This window comes from Alosa sapidissima, chromosome 8 (assembly GCF_018492685.1).
Source record: "Alosa sapidissima isolate fAloSap1 chromosome 8, fAloSap1.pri, whole genome shotgun sequence".
NCBI classification, from domain to species: domain Eukaryota; kingdom Metazoa; phylum Chordata; class Actinopteri; order Clupeiformes; family Clupeidae; genus Alosa; species Alosa sapidissima.
The window spans coordinates 16,070,572-16,089,528 of NC_055964.1; the positions used below are offsets into that span (position 1 = coordinate 16,070,572).

An 18,957-nucleotide genomic window follows, 5' to 3' on the forward strand; every position below is an offset into this window, starting at 1 on the left:
TACATATGTGAAGTATATCAAAGAAGAAAATACAGAAGAAATCAAGGATTTTAGGTTTATTTGTATTATGAACTTTGCACATATGTTGACATCAGCACAGGAGACTCTCTGCAGTGTCATTCCTTAAAAGAAAACAAAACTTCCTGCTGCACCTGCATGCCTCTGAATTTAAGCCGTACAGACGGTTCAAGTCGTTCAGTGGTCTAGGAGGATATCTACAGACAATAGTATAAAACACAGCTAAATACAACTAATTTCACCATTTTCATAAGTCCTGGAAAGCATTTGAAAAACACCCAATCATTGTCCGCAGAGGCTCAAGCGATGAAATCCAGTGGTCTGTTGAATCCACCTTTCCGATTCATGTACTGCCTATAAAAAAGAAAAATATGATTACATCATCGATCTCCTCCCTGCACCAATACATTACATCATCAGCTACCAATGGGAATGCCGAGTGCTGGAGTTTTTAAGCACCTGCTGAGGCGATTGGCTACAGTGATAAAGACTGTCGTCTAGTCAGGTATCAAATAAACTTTTGCACATACAGCCGCTTTAACCAGTCTGCAAAACACTTAACCTAGCTTTTGGACAATACTTATGTACCACAAAGCAAGGTAAATCCCATCTTGCTCAATCTATCTGCATGCTCATGTTATCTGCAATTCATATTACGACAAGACTAATGTAAACAAAGGCATATGATCCCATATTCAAGGCTAACAGGGGGGCAATCTAAAGACTACAACCAATGATTCAGGATTTCTCCTGTCAATTGGAAAAATTACTATGTGGGTCCAAGTACTAATAGCAAATCTTTGTTCACATCCAGGAACTAAATATAAGCTCATTAGATAATAAAAAAAACAGACATATCGTTAAGTTATTTTAGGAAAATACACCCCCTTCCCCATGTATGTTCAAAGAGAATATACCACTTTTTCTAAACCCCCTTCAGGGAAAGAACCACATTATTACAAACCCACACTGCTCTATGCAAACAAATTCTGGGAAGAGCAAGATGGGTGCAGAGATGACCTGCACAAAAAAAGTGAACAGCTGCATTGGTCGGTTCCAAGGCAAGGCACATCCGCCAATACACACATATCCTAAACCAGAAATCTGCTACAGTGCTCAGCATTCCATCATGAGCTCTCCAAACAAAAAAACATTTACACTTGATCTGTGCCTGCTCCCGTGAAACAGAAAAACCATAACACTAAATATATAATGTGGGCTATGGTCAAACCATCCAAAAAGGCAACTAGCCCAAGGGCTTGCACTGAGACATACAGAACACAATGTGATTTACAAGGACTTTCCCCAATCCACTGCATACAGTATTTCCTGTGACTACATCAAGTAAGACATGCTTATTCATGCTTGCTTTAAAAACATTTCATATATTTATTGTATGTAGTCCTATAGCAAGATGATTTGTGCTGTTCCTTCCTTTTAACTAAACTTAACTACCGAACAAACTTTCTTGGTTATATTGGATTTCTGTGGTTAACAAAATTGTTGAATTAGACCTCAAATCAATATCTCCAAAATGTACTTGATAGTTTCAATGCTTGACATACAATTTACTCTATTTACTGGGCTATTAGTATTAGGAAACAATAGTGGTCTTATTAAGAGTGTTTCTGCTATGATGGATAGGTAATATAGGCATTATAGCAAATTGCACTGGTAGAGTATGATCATTGATCATTTTACTGATGGCCATAGGAGAATATTATTGTCCTTGACAGTTGCCTTCATCTTACCAAATGTAGTAGGCTATGCTGCTAGTTTACAGGCATCCCTCTACCACTGCTTACAAATATTATGCTATGTGCCTACAAAACTTTGTTGATCTGCGATTGTCTATTAAGAACTCTTTGGTGTTAGCCAGCCTAACGGTTGCGAATAAGAGCCGATTTTCTTGATTTACTCCACAAAGACAGATTTTAAAAAGATAAGCCATGGTGTAACAGACCTGTATTTTCTCTTCTGCGAGACATTGATTGCATGGGCATTGACTGATCCATCTACCTTCTTGCCCTGTAAAATATAAAAAGATGCTCAGTTAGAAACAAAATATCAGTTCAATACTAGCATCTAATGTTGCTTCACATCCTCGCTTGTACACTTATTGCATTGTCCTCATTCCCTTTAAGTCAGTACATAGACATTTTCTTATACTTGCATGGCATAGTCCACACATAGCCCAAAACATACTTCAGTGCAGGGCAAAACAATTATACTTCTGACTAATTCTGCCACCATGTGGCTAGTCGAAAGACAGTATGTTGCAAGTTACAACTTAAAGCAACACCAAAGAACTTTTCCTCTGTCGCACGCACTATTTGTTTATCCAGCACCAGCTTTGCAAATAACAATGTCCACAGACAAGTAGAATATGTTGCATGATTTTATGAAAGTACGATGTATTGCGACATCAGATGCAAATCAAATTTGTAGTTTCTCATGTCTCATTCCATCGAACTACAGATCCGCTACCCGATCCGGCAAACTTACATAGTGCGGTTATAGCCGATAGAGGGCCGCGAAGCGAATGCAGAAAGTGCCGTTCACCCTATTACGAGTTGATGAACCACTGAAACGATGGAAACGTTATTCGTTTGGAAACATTATTTTAAGGTACAAAAAACTCTTTGGTGTTGCTTTAAAGGAGAACTCTGAAAATTGTTCACATTGATCTCAGTTTCTCAAGGTCACTGAGTACTGTCAGTACGAAAAAAAAAAAAATTGGTTTTACTCAAGTTGCTGCAGTCAGCAGCTAAAGCAGCCAGGCAGCTACAGCGCTACACTCTGGGGGCATGTTTGTGAGCCCCCATGTTGATGCCCCCAGAGTGTAGTGCGGTAGCTGAAATCACAGAAAGCACTACAGCACATAATGTTTAGGGGGATTATGGAGTAGCCAGAAAGGAAGGGCAGTAAAATGATGACCCAAATAATAATTCATGAGTGAATGAATGATCATTCATTAGATCAACATCTCACCTTGGAACTGTCAAACGATCCAAATCCCATTAATTTCATCATCTCGATCTCCTCCTCGGTCTTGCCCTGCATGTCCTCCTCTGTGCAGAAAGAGTGAAAAAATAAATAAAATAAAAACCAAGTAGACCCTTTACAAGAGAATTTCAAATATGGGTTGGACAAGCTCTGCTCAACAATGAGAAAAACCACATTCAGTGAAAACAGTTACTCACCTGATATTTGATGTACTTTTGCAGGCTTGTCTTTTGTGTCTTTCTTGTCATCGTCACGTCTATCTTTTCGCTGTGGAGAGAGGGAAGAGGAACGATGGCGGCGAGGGGACCTGTTCAGAAAGAGCACAGGCGCAGCTACAGAGGTCATTACTTTCACAGCACAGACACATCACCATTCGAACTGATATCTCCACGATGATTTGCTGGCTACCAAAGTTAAGTCATGTAACATGCTTTCAACTTCATGTAACACTCACCTAGAGCGTCGCCTGTGTGGAGACCGCGAACGGCTGCGACGTCTTTCCCTGTCTCGAGACCTGGAACGTTCTCGTTCTCGACGTCGTCTCTCACGGTCCCGTGAAGTTGAACGTGACCGACGCCTCTCTATAAATCACAACACAGAACACAAGTACTGATTTTAAAAATAGCTGAACAGTTCACCATAAGCTTTTCACATGGCAATGAACTCATGATATGAAACTGACTTCTCTCATATAAACATCAACTATGTGTATGTTTATGGCTTCTGGCAGACACTTTTGCAGGGTTCCCACCTATTTTCACTGACAACATTTCAAATGACCCGTGTTCACCTATGTCATTTGTTAAATTATGTGTAGATCAAGCCTACTCTAGACTCTCATACTATTTGCACTCACATAATTTCTTTCAATTGGGATGCCATCTGTCTCTCTGTTTAAATTTTGCATTGCTCCTTTTACTGCTTTGACTTAGTGGATTTGACAACATTCCTTTATTTTCCAAAAGTTCCTGTTATTATCTAAATACAATGTCGCTGCTAAATACAGGAACTAGCTGAACCTGAACTTGAGATTGTATTGGAGCACAGTAGTTCGGTAAAGGGGGGTCACCGTCTAGCGAAGCCTATGCGTCCTAGGTATGACAAAATTAAATGTCATGACTTTTCCCAAACTTCGAATGAATTTACTGAATACCATGATTTAGGCCTGGAAAATGGGATTTTACAATTCCATGACTTTTTCTGGTTTTCCATGACCGTGGGAAGCCTGCTTTTGTCTAGAAGAGATATATAAGTACAAACGAGATGTTTCAGAAGAATGAACGCTCATGCTCGCGGATCTAGTAGGTTGCTCTGAGATCGGGAAACATAGACTTGCTTGAACACCACTTTCTCAAGAACCTTCGATAAGACGGGAGATCTATAGTTTTTCAGATCAGCTGATTTGAGTGCACTTTTCTTGAGCAAAGGGTGTAATCCTTGCTTGTTTTAAAGAAGATAACTTCTCTATTCTGATAAAATTACTTATTAGCAAGTGTAACTGTGGGCGACAAAACAGATGGCAAAGACTGGTAATTGGCAAAACCAATGGCATCTCTGGAATTAGCCATTTTAGCCACTCGTACATTCATGGCATTGTCGTCAACTATACAATTAACGTTAAAAATCGACTATTTTAGTAAACGAGTGACAAAGACTCGACGGTTGGAATAAATAATTCGGGGAGGAAGACAACTAAAAATTATCTAACTGCAGCTAAGTTTAACGCCGCCCCGCTATCGGAGAAATATCCTTTGGTCACCGCTATTCACCGATTTGCGGCTATTGACTTCCACACATGTAAACAAAACGTCAATTATGTGCTATAACCAGAGCCCTTATTAGACATTCTCTGCTATAACTAACGCCGCTGACTTATGCCAGCAACCATTTCACTTTGATAACAAACTACATTTCGTACAACATATATACAGCAAAAATAACAGATTTTGGATCAAGCAACGTGGAGGAAATTGACGTATAAAAGGTTACCTTGGCGTCCGTTATACATTCAATAACATACCTTCATATTACATCACAATTTATAAATGAACGAAGTTTACAAGATTTCTACCGTAATTTCCTGTTAAAAATATTTCATAGCGCTATTGCGCTGCATGGCCACAAGATGACATTTCACTGCTTGCTTTTACATTCAAAAGAGGCCCGAAGTGCAGTGAAATGCCGCCATCTAGTGGCCTGAAATATGTAATGTAGCCCATTATGTTTATTAGAAAAGAAGCGACCGTCGAATAATCGTGTATTTCCTCGTCAATTATTCGAGTAATCCATCTGATATATTGTGTTTTTCTTTTTAAACTTCGTTCCTTTATAAATTGTGGCGTATCAAGTACGTTTTGGAATGTAATTACTCTGACATTCGATATTAAACGACCACAAATTTAGGCAATGGGCAGTCTTGACACTGCGTAACATTTTTCCTCACTGCTTAAGCCAAATTCTGTTATTCCTGCTCTATACATGTTGTACCAAAATGTAGTTTATTATCAAAGTGAAATGGTTGTTGGCATAAGTCAGCAGCGTTAGGACCAGTATGTAGGAAATAATGGAAAATAAACTGTAACCATTCCAAAAATGATATCACCATATGTTGTCAGAGAGTAAGGAAACACGATAAATTGAAGTAATGGCTTATTTGACAACATTACCGTAACCTGTAAAACCAATGAAAAAAATGAGTTACGGGGCGGAATCTTCGTTTATGTTTTGAACGGTTAATTCTAGAATAGCGTATTAATAATGGGCTAGCGCGTCCTCCTATTTGGGTTGCCAAATTAGCAAAGGCCAACTGTCAACAGCTGTCAGTTGTAGTCATGAACGCCTACGAGAGGCAGGCAAATTTCCAAAATTAAAACAAGAAACAAATGAAGTGGACATCGGAGGAGCTTCCATCCTGAGATGGTGACGTCTTCATATCAAGTCTGACGCCGAGCTGGCCATATTTCTCCACAACAGGTAGGCTAGCCTATGCTAAACTTCATCTGCATCGCTAACTTCAGCTAAATATGTTACGTTGGTTAGAGAGGTATTTTTTGTTTTCACTGTTTCCGTAATGTGTAGCTGGGTCATGGTTGGAGAAACATTAAAGCAGCTGCAACTAACGTTAGCTAAGTCTTCATTACATCTGGCAACCCAGAAGAGGCTCACGTCTGGTAGTCTTGAGCATAGACATAATATACATAGACGCCGCATTGGCTGCTGGAAACAAGAAATGCGGCCGCCATCTTGGACCGGTCATACTCCTCGTTGTGTTGCAGCAGAAGACAGAAGATGACAGCACTGTGCAGCATGTTCCTTCTCAAATCGGCGGACCATACTCGGGGGATTTACTTTTCACAAGTAAGATTTAACATAACCGTACTATTGGTTGTATTTTGTGAATAGAATATTACCAGAGAGCTGAGAAGGAGCAATCTTTGATATTACTGTATGAAAATCGTAGCCATCTAGCTAGGCTATGTTTACTCGGTGTTCACCCGGCTATGAACTGAGACTTGATAAGTCATATTCCATAACACTGACTTAGATTACAACTGACACAAGAAGGCTATTGTAGAAATAAATCATACTAGATTTGGCCGGCGAATTTTACACAAGTGGCACAGACTAGCCTATTGGGCAATCGCTAGCTGCTACTTGTAGCCTAAGTGTGTTGGTGGTAGCCTCACTATTTCCTGAATAAAGTAACTTTTCAATAGCTCAACTTCTTTATTTATCAAGTAGCTTAGCCAGACAAGCTACACTTTTCTTGTCATGTGAAATTAGCACAATTTAAAGTAGCTTCCTATGTAGTGAACTAGCCTACTGCTGTGTTTGTGTTAGGCTACTAATACATTTGACTGGGTGGTAGTTTTGTGTAGCGTTTTATTCATGGCAGAGTAACTGATAGTTTAGCTCACTAAAATTTCGAAGTAGCTTGCCCAACACTGTATTATTCACATGTCATTTACCCTAACAAGAATAAGATGCCTCTCAAATTCCTTTTCATTCATTTATTTATTATTTTGTATCTCTCCAGAACAACTGCCTTGTTCAAGAAGACTGTGAATGAACTGAACGGTCTCCTCACACCCCTGGAACTGAGGAAGGTGCAGCTCTTCATTGCAGTACTGCAGGGCATCTGCTACACTGTGACTGAATGTTTGATTTATGAGCTCCACCTTCATCACCTGCATTCGCCACTCTGTGTCCCATTTTCCCATCGTCTGGTTGACTCAGTCCTCTTTTATGGAGTTTACCCAGTTTACTATGCCATCTTATTTGCCCACCTGCTGTCTGAAGCACTTTTGTTCTCAGCCAAAGTGTATCCAAGCAATTTTAGCAAGGTGGGAACATACAAAATGACATGCACCAGTTGTTGAAATCATAGAACCAACTGCATGACGGTAACTCTGTCTCACTGAGCCTGTGAAGACACTCCCTGATTCTTTACTGATTGCAATGAACGGGTTGATCTTAGCAGTTTCTAAAATGTTTCTTAATTCCTTTTTATTTAATCTCTTCATTGGGGCTGGAACCTTTCTGTGAACTGTAAATAACAGATGCTGTTGATGAACCCATTGACACTGTACAAGTGACAAGTCACCTTTTTGTCTTGAATTGATGAACTGTTACACTTACTATGCCAAACCAATGTCTGTTTTTTAAGGATCAGAAACAAACCTACAAACTTTACAATAGTTTTTGCACTTTACAATATTTATGGAACTTGTCTAACAAAATGCTGTTGATATTGAACCCAGTTACTCCATTTCCTTTATGCCACACCAATGTCTGTTCATCACTTTATTTTTGATGGCACTGAACTGAAAATGTTAATGGATTTTTTTCTGTAAATTTAACTCATTAAAACTTGTATCAAACCAGTTTTTGTCTATGCTGTCAAAAGTGGATTAGTTATGTTCCCAGTTTTTATATTGGATGTCCTCACTTTATAATATATCATATATCAGAATATTCTATTACTGTTAAGCCCACTATGAATATTAAAATACACACAACCATGTTTCCTGTATCATACAGCTTTTCTACTGGGAGGTTTACAACTTATTCTGAGTCAATTTACCCAAGTTTGTCACTAAACCACATAGGCCTACTTGGAATACCCCTCAGATGTCTGAATGGCACTGATCTCACTTAAATGTTTATGGAACCTTTCTGTGGACTGTGAATAATGCTGTTGATGGAACTTTTCTGTCAACTGTGAACTATATTTAACTCATTAAACTTGTATCAAACTAGTTTTGTCTATGCTGTCAAACATGGATTATGTTCCCAGTTTTAATATCGGACGTCAGGTCACTTTATATCATATATCAGAATATTCTATTACTGTTAAACCCACTATGAATATTAAAATAAGCTAAATCATGTGTCCTGTATCATAGCTACATGTATGACCTTTGCAGCAAAAAAAAACCGCGTGAGAATCTGTTCGGTATTCAGTGAGATATGATTAATTAAGTGCGCTGACAGCTCATCTCACCAGCCAAACAGATTACACTGAGTGGAGTGGATGACCGGTCCAAGATGGCGGCTCCAAATCTCGTCAGCGCTAGTAAGGAGTAGCGGTCGATGCGGCGTCTATGTATATTATGTCTATGGTCTTGAGAACGTTCACCAGTGTTTTGATTTTGGCCAACAGAACGTTCGCTAACAATCCTACAAATCGCACCACCACATAGTTGACGTTTTGTTTACATGTTGGAGGTCAATGAGAGCCGGAAATTGGTAAATAGCGGTGACCAAAGATTATTTCTCCGGATAGCGAGACGGCGGTGCTAAGTTTCGGTGTAGTTCTAAATGTTATGATACTGCTGTGATGTAGACTTGCGTGTGCGTAAAACAAGGCGTCATCTCTGGTCTTAGTTTGAGAAAAACTAATCGATAACGTTATTCTTTCATCATTTTCTAGACCAAACAACTACGCGATAGATTGCATAAACTAAATTGTCATCATTATCCACAACCGAATTATGACCACGTAAATGGCATCCTACAACCATGCGTAACATGAAAACGTAGCCTAACCTTAACGTTGGCTGGCTAACACGCTGTTTGATTTCGCACATGGACAGTAACAGTGACATTAGAATACGTTGGAAGATGTGACGGTTAATTATTGACAATACTTGGTCTAACACTAATTATAAAACATCTACATACAGTAACATAAATGACAAGCCGTACGATCGATTAGCTAGCTAACTTAGCTATCAGCAAATCAGCAACAAAAACACAGGTGATTATTTTCACACCGATAGTAATGTAGCGTTAAAACAAACCTCGTCGTGGAGGCGTCCTGCTTCTGCTTCGCCCCATGGCTCCGCCTTTCTAAAACAGGATTATATTAGAACGAAATGTTTTGTGTTTGTTTTTGACGACGAAAAGAAATTCCAAGAATGATCCCTCGGACGGACCTTCGTCAATAAAATAGTCCCACTAGGAAACAATGGTAACGCTAAAATAGGTTCCCCCTTCTTTGTAACGGTGCTTAGGCTTTCCAAGTAGTATTGCCGCCACCTACTGGTAAATCTACTGAGATGGACCAAGGAGCTAACAATCTTTGGGAGCCTACTACAGATCTACAACCCCTTCAAAATATGGAATCACCTCTCTTGGAGGATGTTCACTCAGCTGTTTTATTTGTTAGAAAAAAGACTCCGATCACAGATAACTCAAAATATTTTTTCTGTAACAGATGAACATTCTGGCTTTGTGAAACAGCTACGAAAAATACCAAAAAAAGTAATTTAAGGCAATTTATTTTGCAGATCGTGCAGAGGGAAAAATATGGAATTACAGTCCTAAAACAACATAATTAGTACACCTTCTCTGGCGTTGGTTTGATTTCTCTGAGGCATGGACTTCACTAATGTAGATATTCTTGATCAATCAGATTCCAACATTGTCAAATAGCAGTTGACAGATCAGCTTTGCAGGATGGAGCCTTGCAATAAGGTAAAATCCACTCTGAGAATGATTACATAGATGAACTGACAATGGCATCAATTGGGGAAAGTCAAAAAGGCAAGTCACACCACAGCTTCCCAGCTCCATGGACTGCTTATATGAGGCACCCAAGGCCTGATCACTATCCTGTGTCCTTTGATCATATTGACCCAGCCCTTTACCAGGGTCAGAGAGACTCAAGATGAGTGGTATTTCAAGTTTGTGTACTGTGTATTAATGTAAAATATTCATATTGATCCAATGGGCAGCAGTCTGATCATGGTTTCATTACAATCTGAAATATATGCCATAGTTTTATAGCCCAACTAGTCCAATGTGATCTCTGCTGGGCCTTGATTAATGAGGCTAGTGTTATCTTATTGTCTCACAGGGATTGGTCACTGGCAAATGCATAGCAATTAGTGTATAAAACCAAACACGTGGGAGTGTTCGAGAGCTTGGCTTCTCATCTGCCCTGCTCATTTACTCTTTCAAACTCTTTGTCTCTGTCTTCCATTCCCCTTTTCTCTCACTTCATCCCAGGTTTGGTTTTGTGTTTACTTAAAATCTGTAACATTTAAGCTACCGTGTATTGCAATATTAAACTGTTACTTGATCTACCCTACATATAACTCTTGAAGTGCCATGCCCTTCCGTTTGGTGTTAGGTTTTTTAAACGGTTTAGTGATATTGTAGGTTGGTTACTAATTCTGGAGTCGGATTACAAGCGTTTTCTACAATATTCACGATGTCTAATGCATCTTACTGGCCCATAAAGTTCTGACACACCTGAACCTTCCCGTCAGCTGTTTTCCGCCGTTGGTAACATTTTGCCCTTACACCAAGTACAGTTGTCTTCAGTTTTCACCATACATTTTCAATGGGATTGAAATCCAGACTGTTTGCTGGCAGTGTCATTGACCTAATATGTCTTTCCTAAAGAAAGGTTTTAATATTTTTTGCTCTATGGAAAGATACAGCATCATCCTGGACAATGACTTCCTCGTCACCAAAACTTCTTTTGATTAATGGAATGACAATTGTTTCCAAATTTCAATGTATAATTGTACATTAACTGTAGATGTTATTACTGCCATCCCCCCCTGGTCCTTTACGTGACATACTGTACAACCCCATGTCATCACTGACTGTGGGAACATTGTTGTATTCTTCAGGCAGTCATCTTTATATTTTTCATTGAAACGGCACCAAATAAACGTTCCAGCATCATCTCCTTGCCCAATGCAGATTTGTGATTCATCTCTGAATATCACGCTCCTCCAGTCATCCACAATCCATAATTGCTCCACTGTAACTGAATGTAAATGAAAACTATAAAGATGACTGCCTGAAGAAAGCAAGCACGTTTACATAGTCACTGATATATTGAAACTGGGAATAGGCCTACTATTCAAACTAATTCATATGCTACTGCCAGTGGTCCATATAAGAAAATTTAGTGTGTAATCCAAGAGTATCAGAAAGTTCTGTCCATCAATTTGAGGGCAAGATACAGAAGGCAAACGTTTTAACACTTGTCTCAAAATACTTGTCTTGGAGACTAAGACAAATATTTTGTTATTTTCTTTATTCTGTAGAAAATAACAGTTATTAAGAATTCTGTAGAAAATAACTCTTGTCTTAGACAGTTATAGATTTAAGATTAATTCTCTACAGTATTCTTAATGATGTCCATAGGAAATACCATATTCATATTTTCAAATAATCTTTTCCAAAAATAGAAGTAGCCAATGTTTAGTGAAACACAGAGACAGAAAATAACAAAACCTCATCAGCATCATGTCTAGATCATGTAGTATACTGTAGATAACTGACAACTGAGATTAAAACACTAAAGGCCATCTGCTCAGAATGGGCACAAACCCCTGGGATTACACGAAGAGACCTGAAGAATCAATACAACAGAAGCAGATAGTCAAGCTCGGTTTGGATTGCTTTCATCTTTAATGGTTGGTACATTTGAACCTAGCAGTAACCACTTTACATTCTAATATGACATGAACATTTTATCCCAGCAAATATAGACACAAAAGCATTTAAATAATAGTAACAGACAATAAAAATAATTACAGCTGTGAGGATCACTTTGCATACATCTTTACGAAAAAAAGAAAAGAGAGTGGAATGTATAGTGCCTTTCAGAGTTGGGCTTTCAGTCATTCAGGACATTTTCAAACTGCACGTTTCTGTTCCTTTGACCAAAAACAAAACCCAAGATTATGATTTCATTTCATTTGTACTTTCCCTGCAGTTCAGACATGAAATTCAATTATCATTTAAGGGCAAAGGATTACATCTGCATAATACCTGCACTGACCTGTGTATAGCACACATCTTAAGTCTGTGACCATCAAGTGATTGAGTAGTATGGACGTACAATGACTGTTTTTTCTAACATTCTTTTGTTTTCTTTCAAAATATAAGTGTTAGGTGCATGGTTATGCTGAGCCATGAGAGGTTAATGTGAATTTGGAACATTACTGTTTTCCGTGTGCATGGTTCTTGCCTGGTGCATCGGTTTGCATTATTTTTCGTGCTTGTTGTGAAGTCAACTCAAAATTCAAACATTCCTTTAGGGGGGAGTAATTGCTGTATGAATAGCTGTATGTGTGAGAGAGAAGTAATATGAAGAAAGAGGTGAATACCAAGATGTGCGACTGAGTGAGTTTACAACATTCTCAATGTGAAGATGACACATGTGAATATGTGTGTGTGTGTGTGTGTGTGTGTGTGTGTGTGTCATTGTCTGTGAGTTCCCTTCAGGTCTCCACCTTCTCCACCTTCTCCTTGTCCTTTTGCTTCTTGCTCTTCTTCAAGAAGGACGGAGCTTTGAACTTCTTCTTCTTCTTCGAGGGGGACTTGGAGGGCGAGCCCTCGGGGGTGATGCCGGCTGGCTTGTTTGGGGGTGTGGTGGGGGGAGCGGTGTCGTTGGTGGTCAGAGCCTTCATCCCTTTCTCCAGCTCCTCCTGCTGCTGCTTCTCGTCCTCCGCACTGCCGTTTTTCACCACCTCATTGGCTTCGGAGGGTTTCGAGCCATCTGGAGGCGAAACCAAAAAAAATAAATACAAATGAGCATGTGGGGAATGGAAAAGCAATGAAGGACCAGCTTAAATCACTTGGACATCTCTGTGTAACACAGCATCTGTGCTCAAGGCAGTGCAGCTGTTGCCAAACATGCTTTTATCGAGTTGTGTGCAACGGTCTTACAGTTATTCAGTACTTACTAGTCAGACAAGATCTTAGTACCAGGGGACACCCCTACAATTCAATACGGACAAACATAAACAAGGACAGACAGACAGACAAACAGAGGGAGACATGTACACAGGTGTGGAGACAGATGAATGACACAAGAGCACTGAAATGTTTCACGCCAACATTGATAGGGAGACAGACAGATCATGAAGCATCCAATATATATACATATACGCATATATAAGACATCCTATATATCCCATACCACATACATGTCAGCACATGTAGCAGGGTTGTCAACACAATAGCTGATAAGGCACAGGCATGGAGCAATATGAAGAAATAATATTGACACACACACCAGTTCTGGTTGGTGCTTGGCTTTACTTTTGTTCAAAATGTTCATACAAAAGAGAGATACAGACAGAGAGACAGAGAGAGAGAAAGAGAACCACACACTAGACTGGTTGTGCAGCAACTTTAACGTGAACCTTTTTTATTCTGATAACATTAAAATGTTGATTAAGTCAAACATGATGCACAAACTTGAATATCACGTTAAAAGTGGCTGAACTCCAAGTCTTGTGTGTGTGTGTGTTTTTTGTTTTTTACTCTACATACAATCATGATGCAGCCCACAGAACGTTCCGCAGAGGAGCGCAGATGCTGACGTGTCCTGACAACATGCACCCGAGTTTGGGGAAGTGGTGGGTGTAGGGGTGGGGTAAGTGGAGGGGGTGATGGTGTTGGGTCTCACCTTCAGGAGGGGGTTTGCTGGGGGAAGGGACCTTTGTGGGGGAGGAAGCTGGGGGAGTCCCAGCTTCTTTGGCCTCCTCCCCGTCTGACAGACGCACAGAACAAACAGGGAGAGAGGAGCAGAGGAACAAAGGGAGACAGGACAGTGGGTAAGGAGCCAGGGTACAAAGCGTGAGAGAGAGAGAAAGTATGTGTGTGTGTGTGTGTGTGTGTGAGAGAGAGAGAGAGAGAGAGAGAGAGAGAGAGAGAGAAAGTGTGTGTGTGTGTGTGTATGTGTGTATATGTGACTATGAGAGAGAGCGTATGCGTGTGACTGAATTGGAGTGTGTGTTGATGTGAGTGTGAGCGCAGAGGTAGGGATGTGCATGTTACAGGACAGGGCTGTGATCTGGTTTAGGTGCAGTTACAGAAGGCCTTCACACACAGAGGAAAGGTGGGGCAAGTAGACACATTTGACCAGCCAAGAGAGTGAGAGTGCAAGCGAGTGAGTGTGTGCCTGGGCGATCGTCAGTGAGCAGTGAGTGCGTGGGAGAGTTAGAAAAGAAATGAACATAAGACCATTACTTAATTAGTGTTAGTGCATGGTGAGTAGTTTGTGAGTGAGTGAGTCATTTTCTCAGCAAGGCTCTTAGTGAGCGCACACAGTCATACCTTCTCCTCCACTCTGCTGTTTCTTCTGGACCTCCGCTCGATAATCCTCCAGCACCTCATCCGTGAGCTCGTTGAAAGGGTTGGGGGGCTCAGGCTCAGGGGTGCTGGGCTCCGGTAGTGGCTCTGGGGACTGGAGGAGAAGAGACCAGGAGCAGAGGTTAGCTTTAACTTAGCTGTTACCCTTTGAGGATGGATCATTGTGGTATATAGCACATTAGCAGATAGTTGCTGTCTTTTCTCCCTCCCCAGAGTGCGATTCCTTACTGGTGGACTGTTGTCCGTGATGACACTTGCGAGTACTTGGGATTGGGGTCCAGCTGTCTTCATGTCCTGACGATTCTGCTGCCGAATCTGAATAATGAGTGATAACAATATCAGTGAAGGAGCAGATAGTAAATTGTGTACACACACTGCCTCGAGGGGTCCGCAGTGAGAGGGTACAAATCTCACATCTCACTTAAAGCACATCTTGAGCACTGTTTTTTTGTTTATTAAATGGTACTTCTCTCAACCTTGTTCCTTGTTTCCAGTACTTCCTTTGGATTGGTGAAGAGTGGCACAAACTGATTGGGGTTCTCAATCTTTATGGCTGTCCCACTGGTTTGGGTGATCTCCTCAGACTTCAACCACTTGGGAGACACAATATACAGTTTTTAAAGTTAAAAAGTAGCAGTGCATTGCTTTATCTTTCTTTTGATGCAGAAAGTTAAGGCCATGGACTCCCAATATATGACAGCAGAACTGGATGCTGAGTCCCCACTGTTTTATACCATGTTTAAGTTAGCCACCAGGGGGCGTGAGAGATGTTGCATTGGCTGGCGTGGGACTGGGCTTTCTCTGCATTGCAGAGGCTAGGGGAGCGAGAGCCAGAGATGAAGCAGGTGGGAGGAGCGTTGGGTGGGGACAGGAGATAATAAAAAGGAAAAGAGAAAGGACCCAAACCCCTCCCTGTGAGGTGTGGGACTACACAGGCTCTCTTAGCAAAATGCTCCTAAAAGCAAGCTCTCGCTCCATCTGCTTAATAAGAGGGAATATGTGCATAAAACAGATGTGGAACAGCAGCCTGGTCCTGGGCTATTATTATGTAATCAATCAAAAATGAGCAGCAGATGATGCAACTCTTGGAGGGAGTGATGTAACACACAACAAACAAATAGTGAATTTAATATTCACACAGAGCATTGCGAGTGCTGACATAACTAATGGCCTGGCTGGCACACTCATTAAGCATGATAGGGATGGCTCTCTGGACTCACGCTCACCGTTGTGCGCTGATGCCCAGGGCTGGCCTGGTCCTGGTTAACCTTCTGGTACGTGTTAGGGGTGTTGAGCCACCGCGTCCTCTCCTGCTGCTGCTTCTGTGCGTGGGGGTGGAGGCGTGGGTGGGGGCTCCCTCCCTCCTCTTTGAAGTTGAAGGCTGTGACAGTGGCCGGGATCTCCACCTCCCGCTTGGTCCGTGAGCGCTCCAGCAGCACAGGGAACCGGTAGGCATAGCCAGTGCGGTAGCCCTGTCAGAATGAAGAGGGGAAGCATGTTGTTTGGGGCTCGGAGTATTGCGCTTATCAGTCATTACGGTGTTTTTGTTGTGCTTCAGTTAATACATTGGGAATGCTTTAATGGTGAAAAATGGCTTGATCATGATCTAATTACTCAAATTGGCCACCTACCGTGTGTGTTTACAATTCTCCATTAAGCAGGATGGCTGTGTATAACTCTAATAGCCTGATATAAAAGACATGATGTAATTTAACTCTAGCCTGATATAAAATACATGATGTGGTATTCTAGAATCATATCCTAGCAACTAGCATTTTTGCAGTTATAAGCATAGATCTTTGATTACTAACTCTGCTTCAGTCCTCTCTGTTATAAGCACAATACATTTATCCTCCAGCAAGGTTACAGGAGTGAATAATAATGGGGACGGTGGAGTTTTGCAGATATGATGCTGAGCTCAGCTCATAGTATTCATAGTGAGCACCAATCCCCTGTCATATTGAAAATGAGATTATTATTATTTATCTATTATTTACCTTATTTACCTAACCACGCATTGACTGTTTATATCTCCATGTTACCATAGTCATGACACCAGTAAACATTTTGTTGCATGAAACTGTGTATCTAAATTTTACATTCAGCAGAGAAGGGTAAGCACATTCCTAATATTTATGTCATGAGTTTTTCATGTGAAATGTAAACATTTCTCTGTCATTAACATGTTAATGCATTCAAATATATATATATATATATATATATATATATATATATATATATATATATATATATATGCATCTTCCTATAAAACATATCTTCATGGTCAGGCTTTATGAAACAGAATATGTGTAGGAGTTATATCTCATACTCGGATATGGATTGGCTCGTGATCAATTCACTCTCTACTGCAAAAGTTAGGATGTAGGTTCACTGGGTCATTTGGGTTCACTGGGATTGGGCTGAGATTGATTACAGTACCACTGACATCCAAACAAAACCAATCCACTGCACCAGCCTAAAAAGATGTCATTATTTTGGCCAGCAGCTTGTCCCACAGCGACAGCTTCTATCATCTCACCAGGTTGTCCATGGTTCTCATCAGAGCCTCAAACTCGTGCTCCCCCAGACGACTCTTGTGCAGTGGGCCAAACGTGGAGCCGGCCCAGCCCACGGTGCCTGTGGGGTTGGGCTTGTGGGTGGCCCGGTCCAGCATGATGAGGTTCTGTTCCCCTCCTGCACAGCACAATGCTGACACCTGTCAGAGCAATAGAGGACTGCAGCTGTTACGGAGTCTGGCCTCAGGCAGATAAGTCAAATGCCATAGGCATGCACAGGAGTGCACAAAGAAGCACACCACGTCACACACACATGTATATCTATCTATATCACACACACACACACACACACACTAGGACACAAAACTGATGCATCCCACCACATTCACAGCCTCTTCTATGTGTACACACCCACACAGAGATAAAAAAAAAGGCAGGGTGAGAGTCAGAGAAAGAGGGAGGGAAAGTCCATTCCCACAGGAGGGGGGGGGGGGGGGGCAGGGGCTTTATCACCTGAATCTGACAGGCAGCCTGGATGTGGTAGATAGTATAAAAGGCCTCTTCCACCGACTCTCCCAGAGCCACAATCCCATGGTTCCGCAACACCAGCACCTGCACACAGAAAAATAAGTGATCCCCATACCAAACAGCCATTCAATCACACTCTACCCATAGCGATCCACAATCCCATCTCCACTCTTCTGTTCTCCATTCTCCAGTTCTCTTCCAAGTCTCTCTTCCAGGAATCTGCTCTTTGAGTGATTATTGATTTATTAATGTCGCCTCTTGAGTAATGGACTTCCGTTTGTTTTATACATTAGCAATTAATATACATTGATTTTTTTTTTTTGGGGGGGGGGGGGGTTCTTGCTGAGAGGATCATTCAGACGTACAGTATCCCCTTGTTAAAATCCGATTACCGCTGGCTAGATGCAGGACTGGACAGAACTGCCTGGCTTTTTTGACCATGTCCGTTGCACGTACCTTGCAAGTGGGCCCCAGACTCTTCTGCAGCTCCACCCGGTCCTGCTCTTCCTCCATCAACCCATTGTAGTCCAAATAGGCCACGTCTCCCACCAGCAATGCCTCATGGGATAGGGGCAGCAGGCCACACTTCATGGCAGAAACCTGTAGACAAGATGTCATTAAAATGTAATTTACTGGCAGTGATCCTACGCAATACTGAATAATCAATGAAAAAATAGAATGAATAATAGAAAAACCATAATGAATAGCGTACAGTCCTAGAGGAATTTTAGCTCTTTGACATTTCTTCGAACACATTAAACTTCCTTTTCCATGTCAGTATATCATACACACACATACTAGTTTACATTATTTTCAACACTGAATTCCAATTCACCTGCACCAGGTATTCCACCTGATGTGTACAATCCACATAGGCTATGTGTTCAGTGTAGGGTGGATTGTTCACTAAACGAAGAGTAACATGTCGCCTGACTCACCGCAGCAGTGGCCGGTGTGTGGAGGTGCAGCAGGCACCGGACATCAGGACGGGCCGAGTAGATGGCTGAATGCAGACTGAATCCTGCCAGGTCCACACCCAGAGTGGTGCTGCCTCTCTCCACCACCTCCCCCAGAATATTCACCTTCACCTGAGGACCACACAGCAGCTCTAGAACTGACTCAAACCAGACTGAGAGTTATCTCCACCTAATTGTTTCAAGGAACACAATGGAAGAATTTAAATCTGGGCTCCTTGGCGTCAATATTCAACACCATTTAGCGACGGTGACGGTGCCCAGGTCGTCATAAACTGAATGAACAG

The 18,957-nt window shown here is 41.3% G+C and overlaps 2 protein-coding genes across 11 annotated transcripts in view; both read right to left on the bottom strand.

Annotated features, from left to right (window-relative positions):
- add2 (adducin 2 (beta)) overlaps positions 1-18,957 on the bottom strand; it is a 37,697-nt gene that overhangs the window by 10,565 nt on the left and 8,175 nt on the right. The window contains exons 6-16 of one of the 10 annotated variants that reach the window (XM_042099704.1): positions 18,635-18,784; positions 18,153-18,296; positions 17,682-17,780; positions 17,192-17,368; positions 15,873-16,124; positions 15,129-15,245; positions 14,881-14,967; positions 14,617-14,746; positions 13,967-14,050; positions 13,239-13,272; positions 12,909-13,064 (exon numbers count right to left, since the gene is read on the bottom strand). In XM_042099704.1, coding sequence (XP_041955638.1) covers position 13,064; positions 13,239-13,272; positions 13,967-14,050; positions 14,617-14,746; positions 14,881-14,967; positions 15,129-15,245; positions 15,873-16,124; positions 17,192-17,368; positions 17,682-17,780; positions 18,153-18,296; positions 18,635-18,784 — 1,275 coding nt within the window. In that variant the 3' untranslated portion in view covers positions 12,909-13,063. Of the gene's footprint in view, positions 1-11,935; positions 13,065-13,238; positions 14,051-14,616; positions 14,747-14,880; positions 14,968-15,128; positions 15,246-15,872; positions 16,125-17,191; positions 17,369-17,681; positions 17,781-18,152; positions 18,297-18,634; positions 18,785-18,957 lie in introns of those variants that run through there. The other 9 variants (XM_042099703.1, XR_006033406.1, XM_042099699.1 and 6 more) reach the window with 9 other exon arrangements.
- snrnp27 (small nuclear ribonucleoprotein 27 (U4/U6.U5)) lies at positions 42-9,489 on the bottom strand. Its single transcript, XM_042099713.1, has 6 exons — positions 9,327-9,489; positions 3,479-3,605; positions 3,222-3,331; positions 3,010-3,089; positions 1,982-2,046; positions 42-372 (listed from the first exon to the last, which is right to left on the bottom strand). The coding sequence occupies exons 1-6, from the start codon at positions 9,361-9,363 to the stop codon at positions 318-320; spliced, it is 474 nt and encodes a 157-aa protein (XP_041955647.1). The 5' UTR covers positions 9,364-9,489; the 3' UTR covers positions 42-317.

What these genes read in the sequence shown, in the direction of transcription:
- snrnp27 (XM_042099713.1), bottom strand. Translation starts at nt 9,363, where the DNA reads ATGGGGCGAAGCAGAAGCAGGACGCCTCCACGACGAG. An exon ending in CCACACAGGCGACGCTCTAG is followed by an intron (nt 3,332 to 3,478) that starts GTGAGTGTTACA and finishes CTTTCTGAACAG; the next exon opens with GTCCCCTCGCCGCCATCGTT. An exon ending in AAAAGTACATCAAATATCAG is followed by an intron (nt 3,090 to 3,221) that starts GTGAGTAACTGT and finishes CTTTCTGCACAG; the next exon opens with AGGAGGACATGCAGGGCAAG.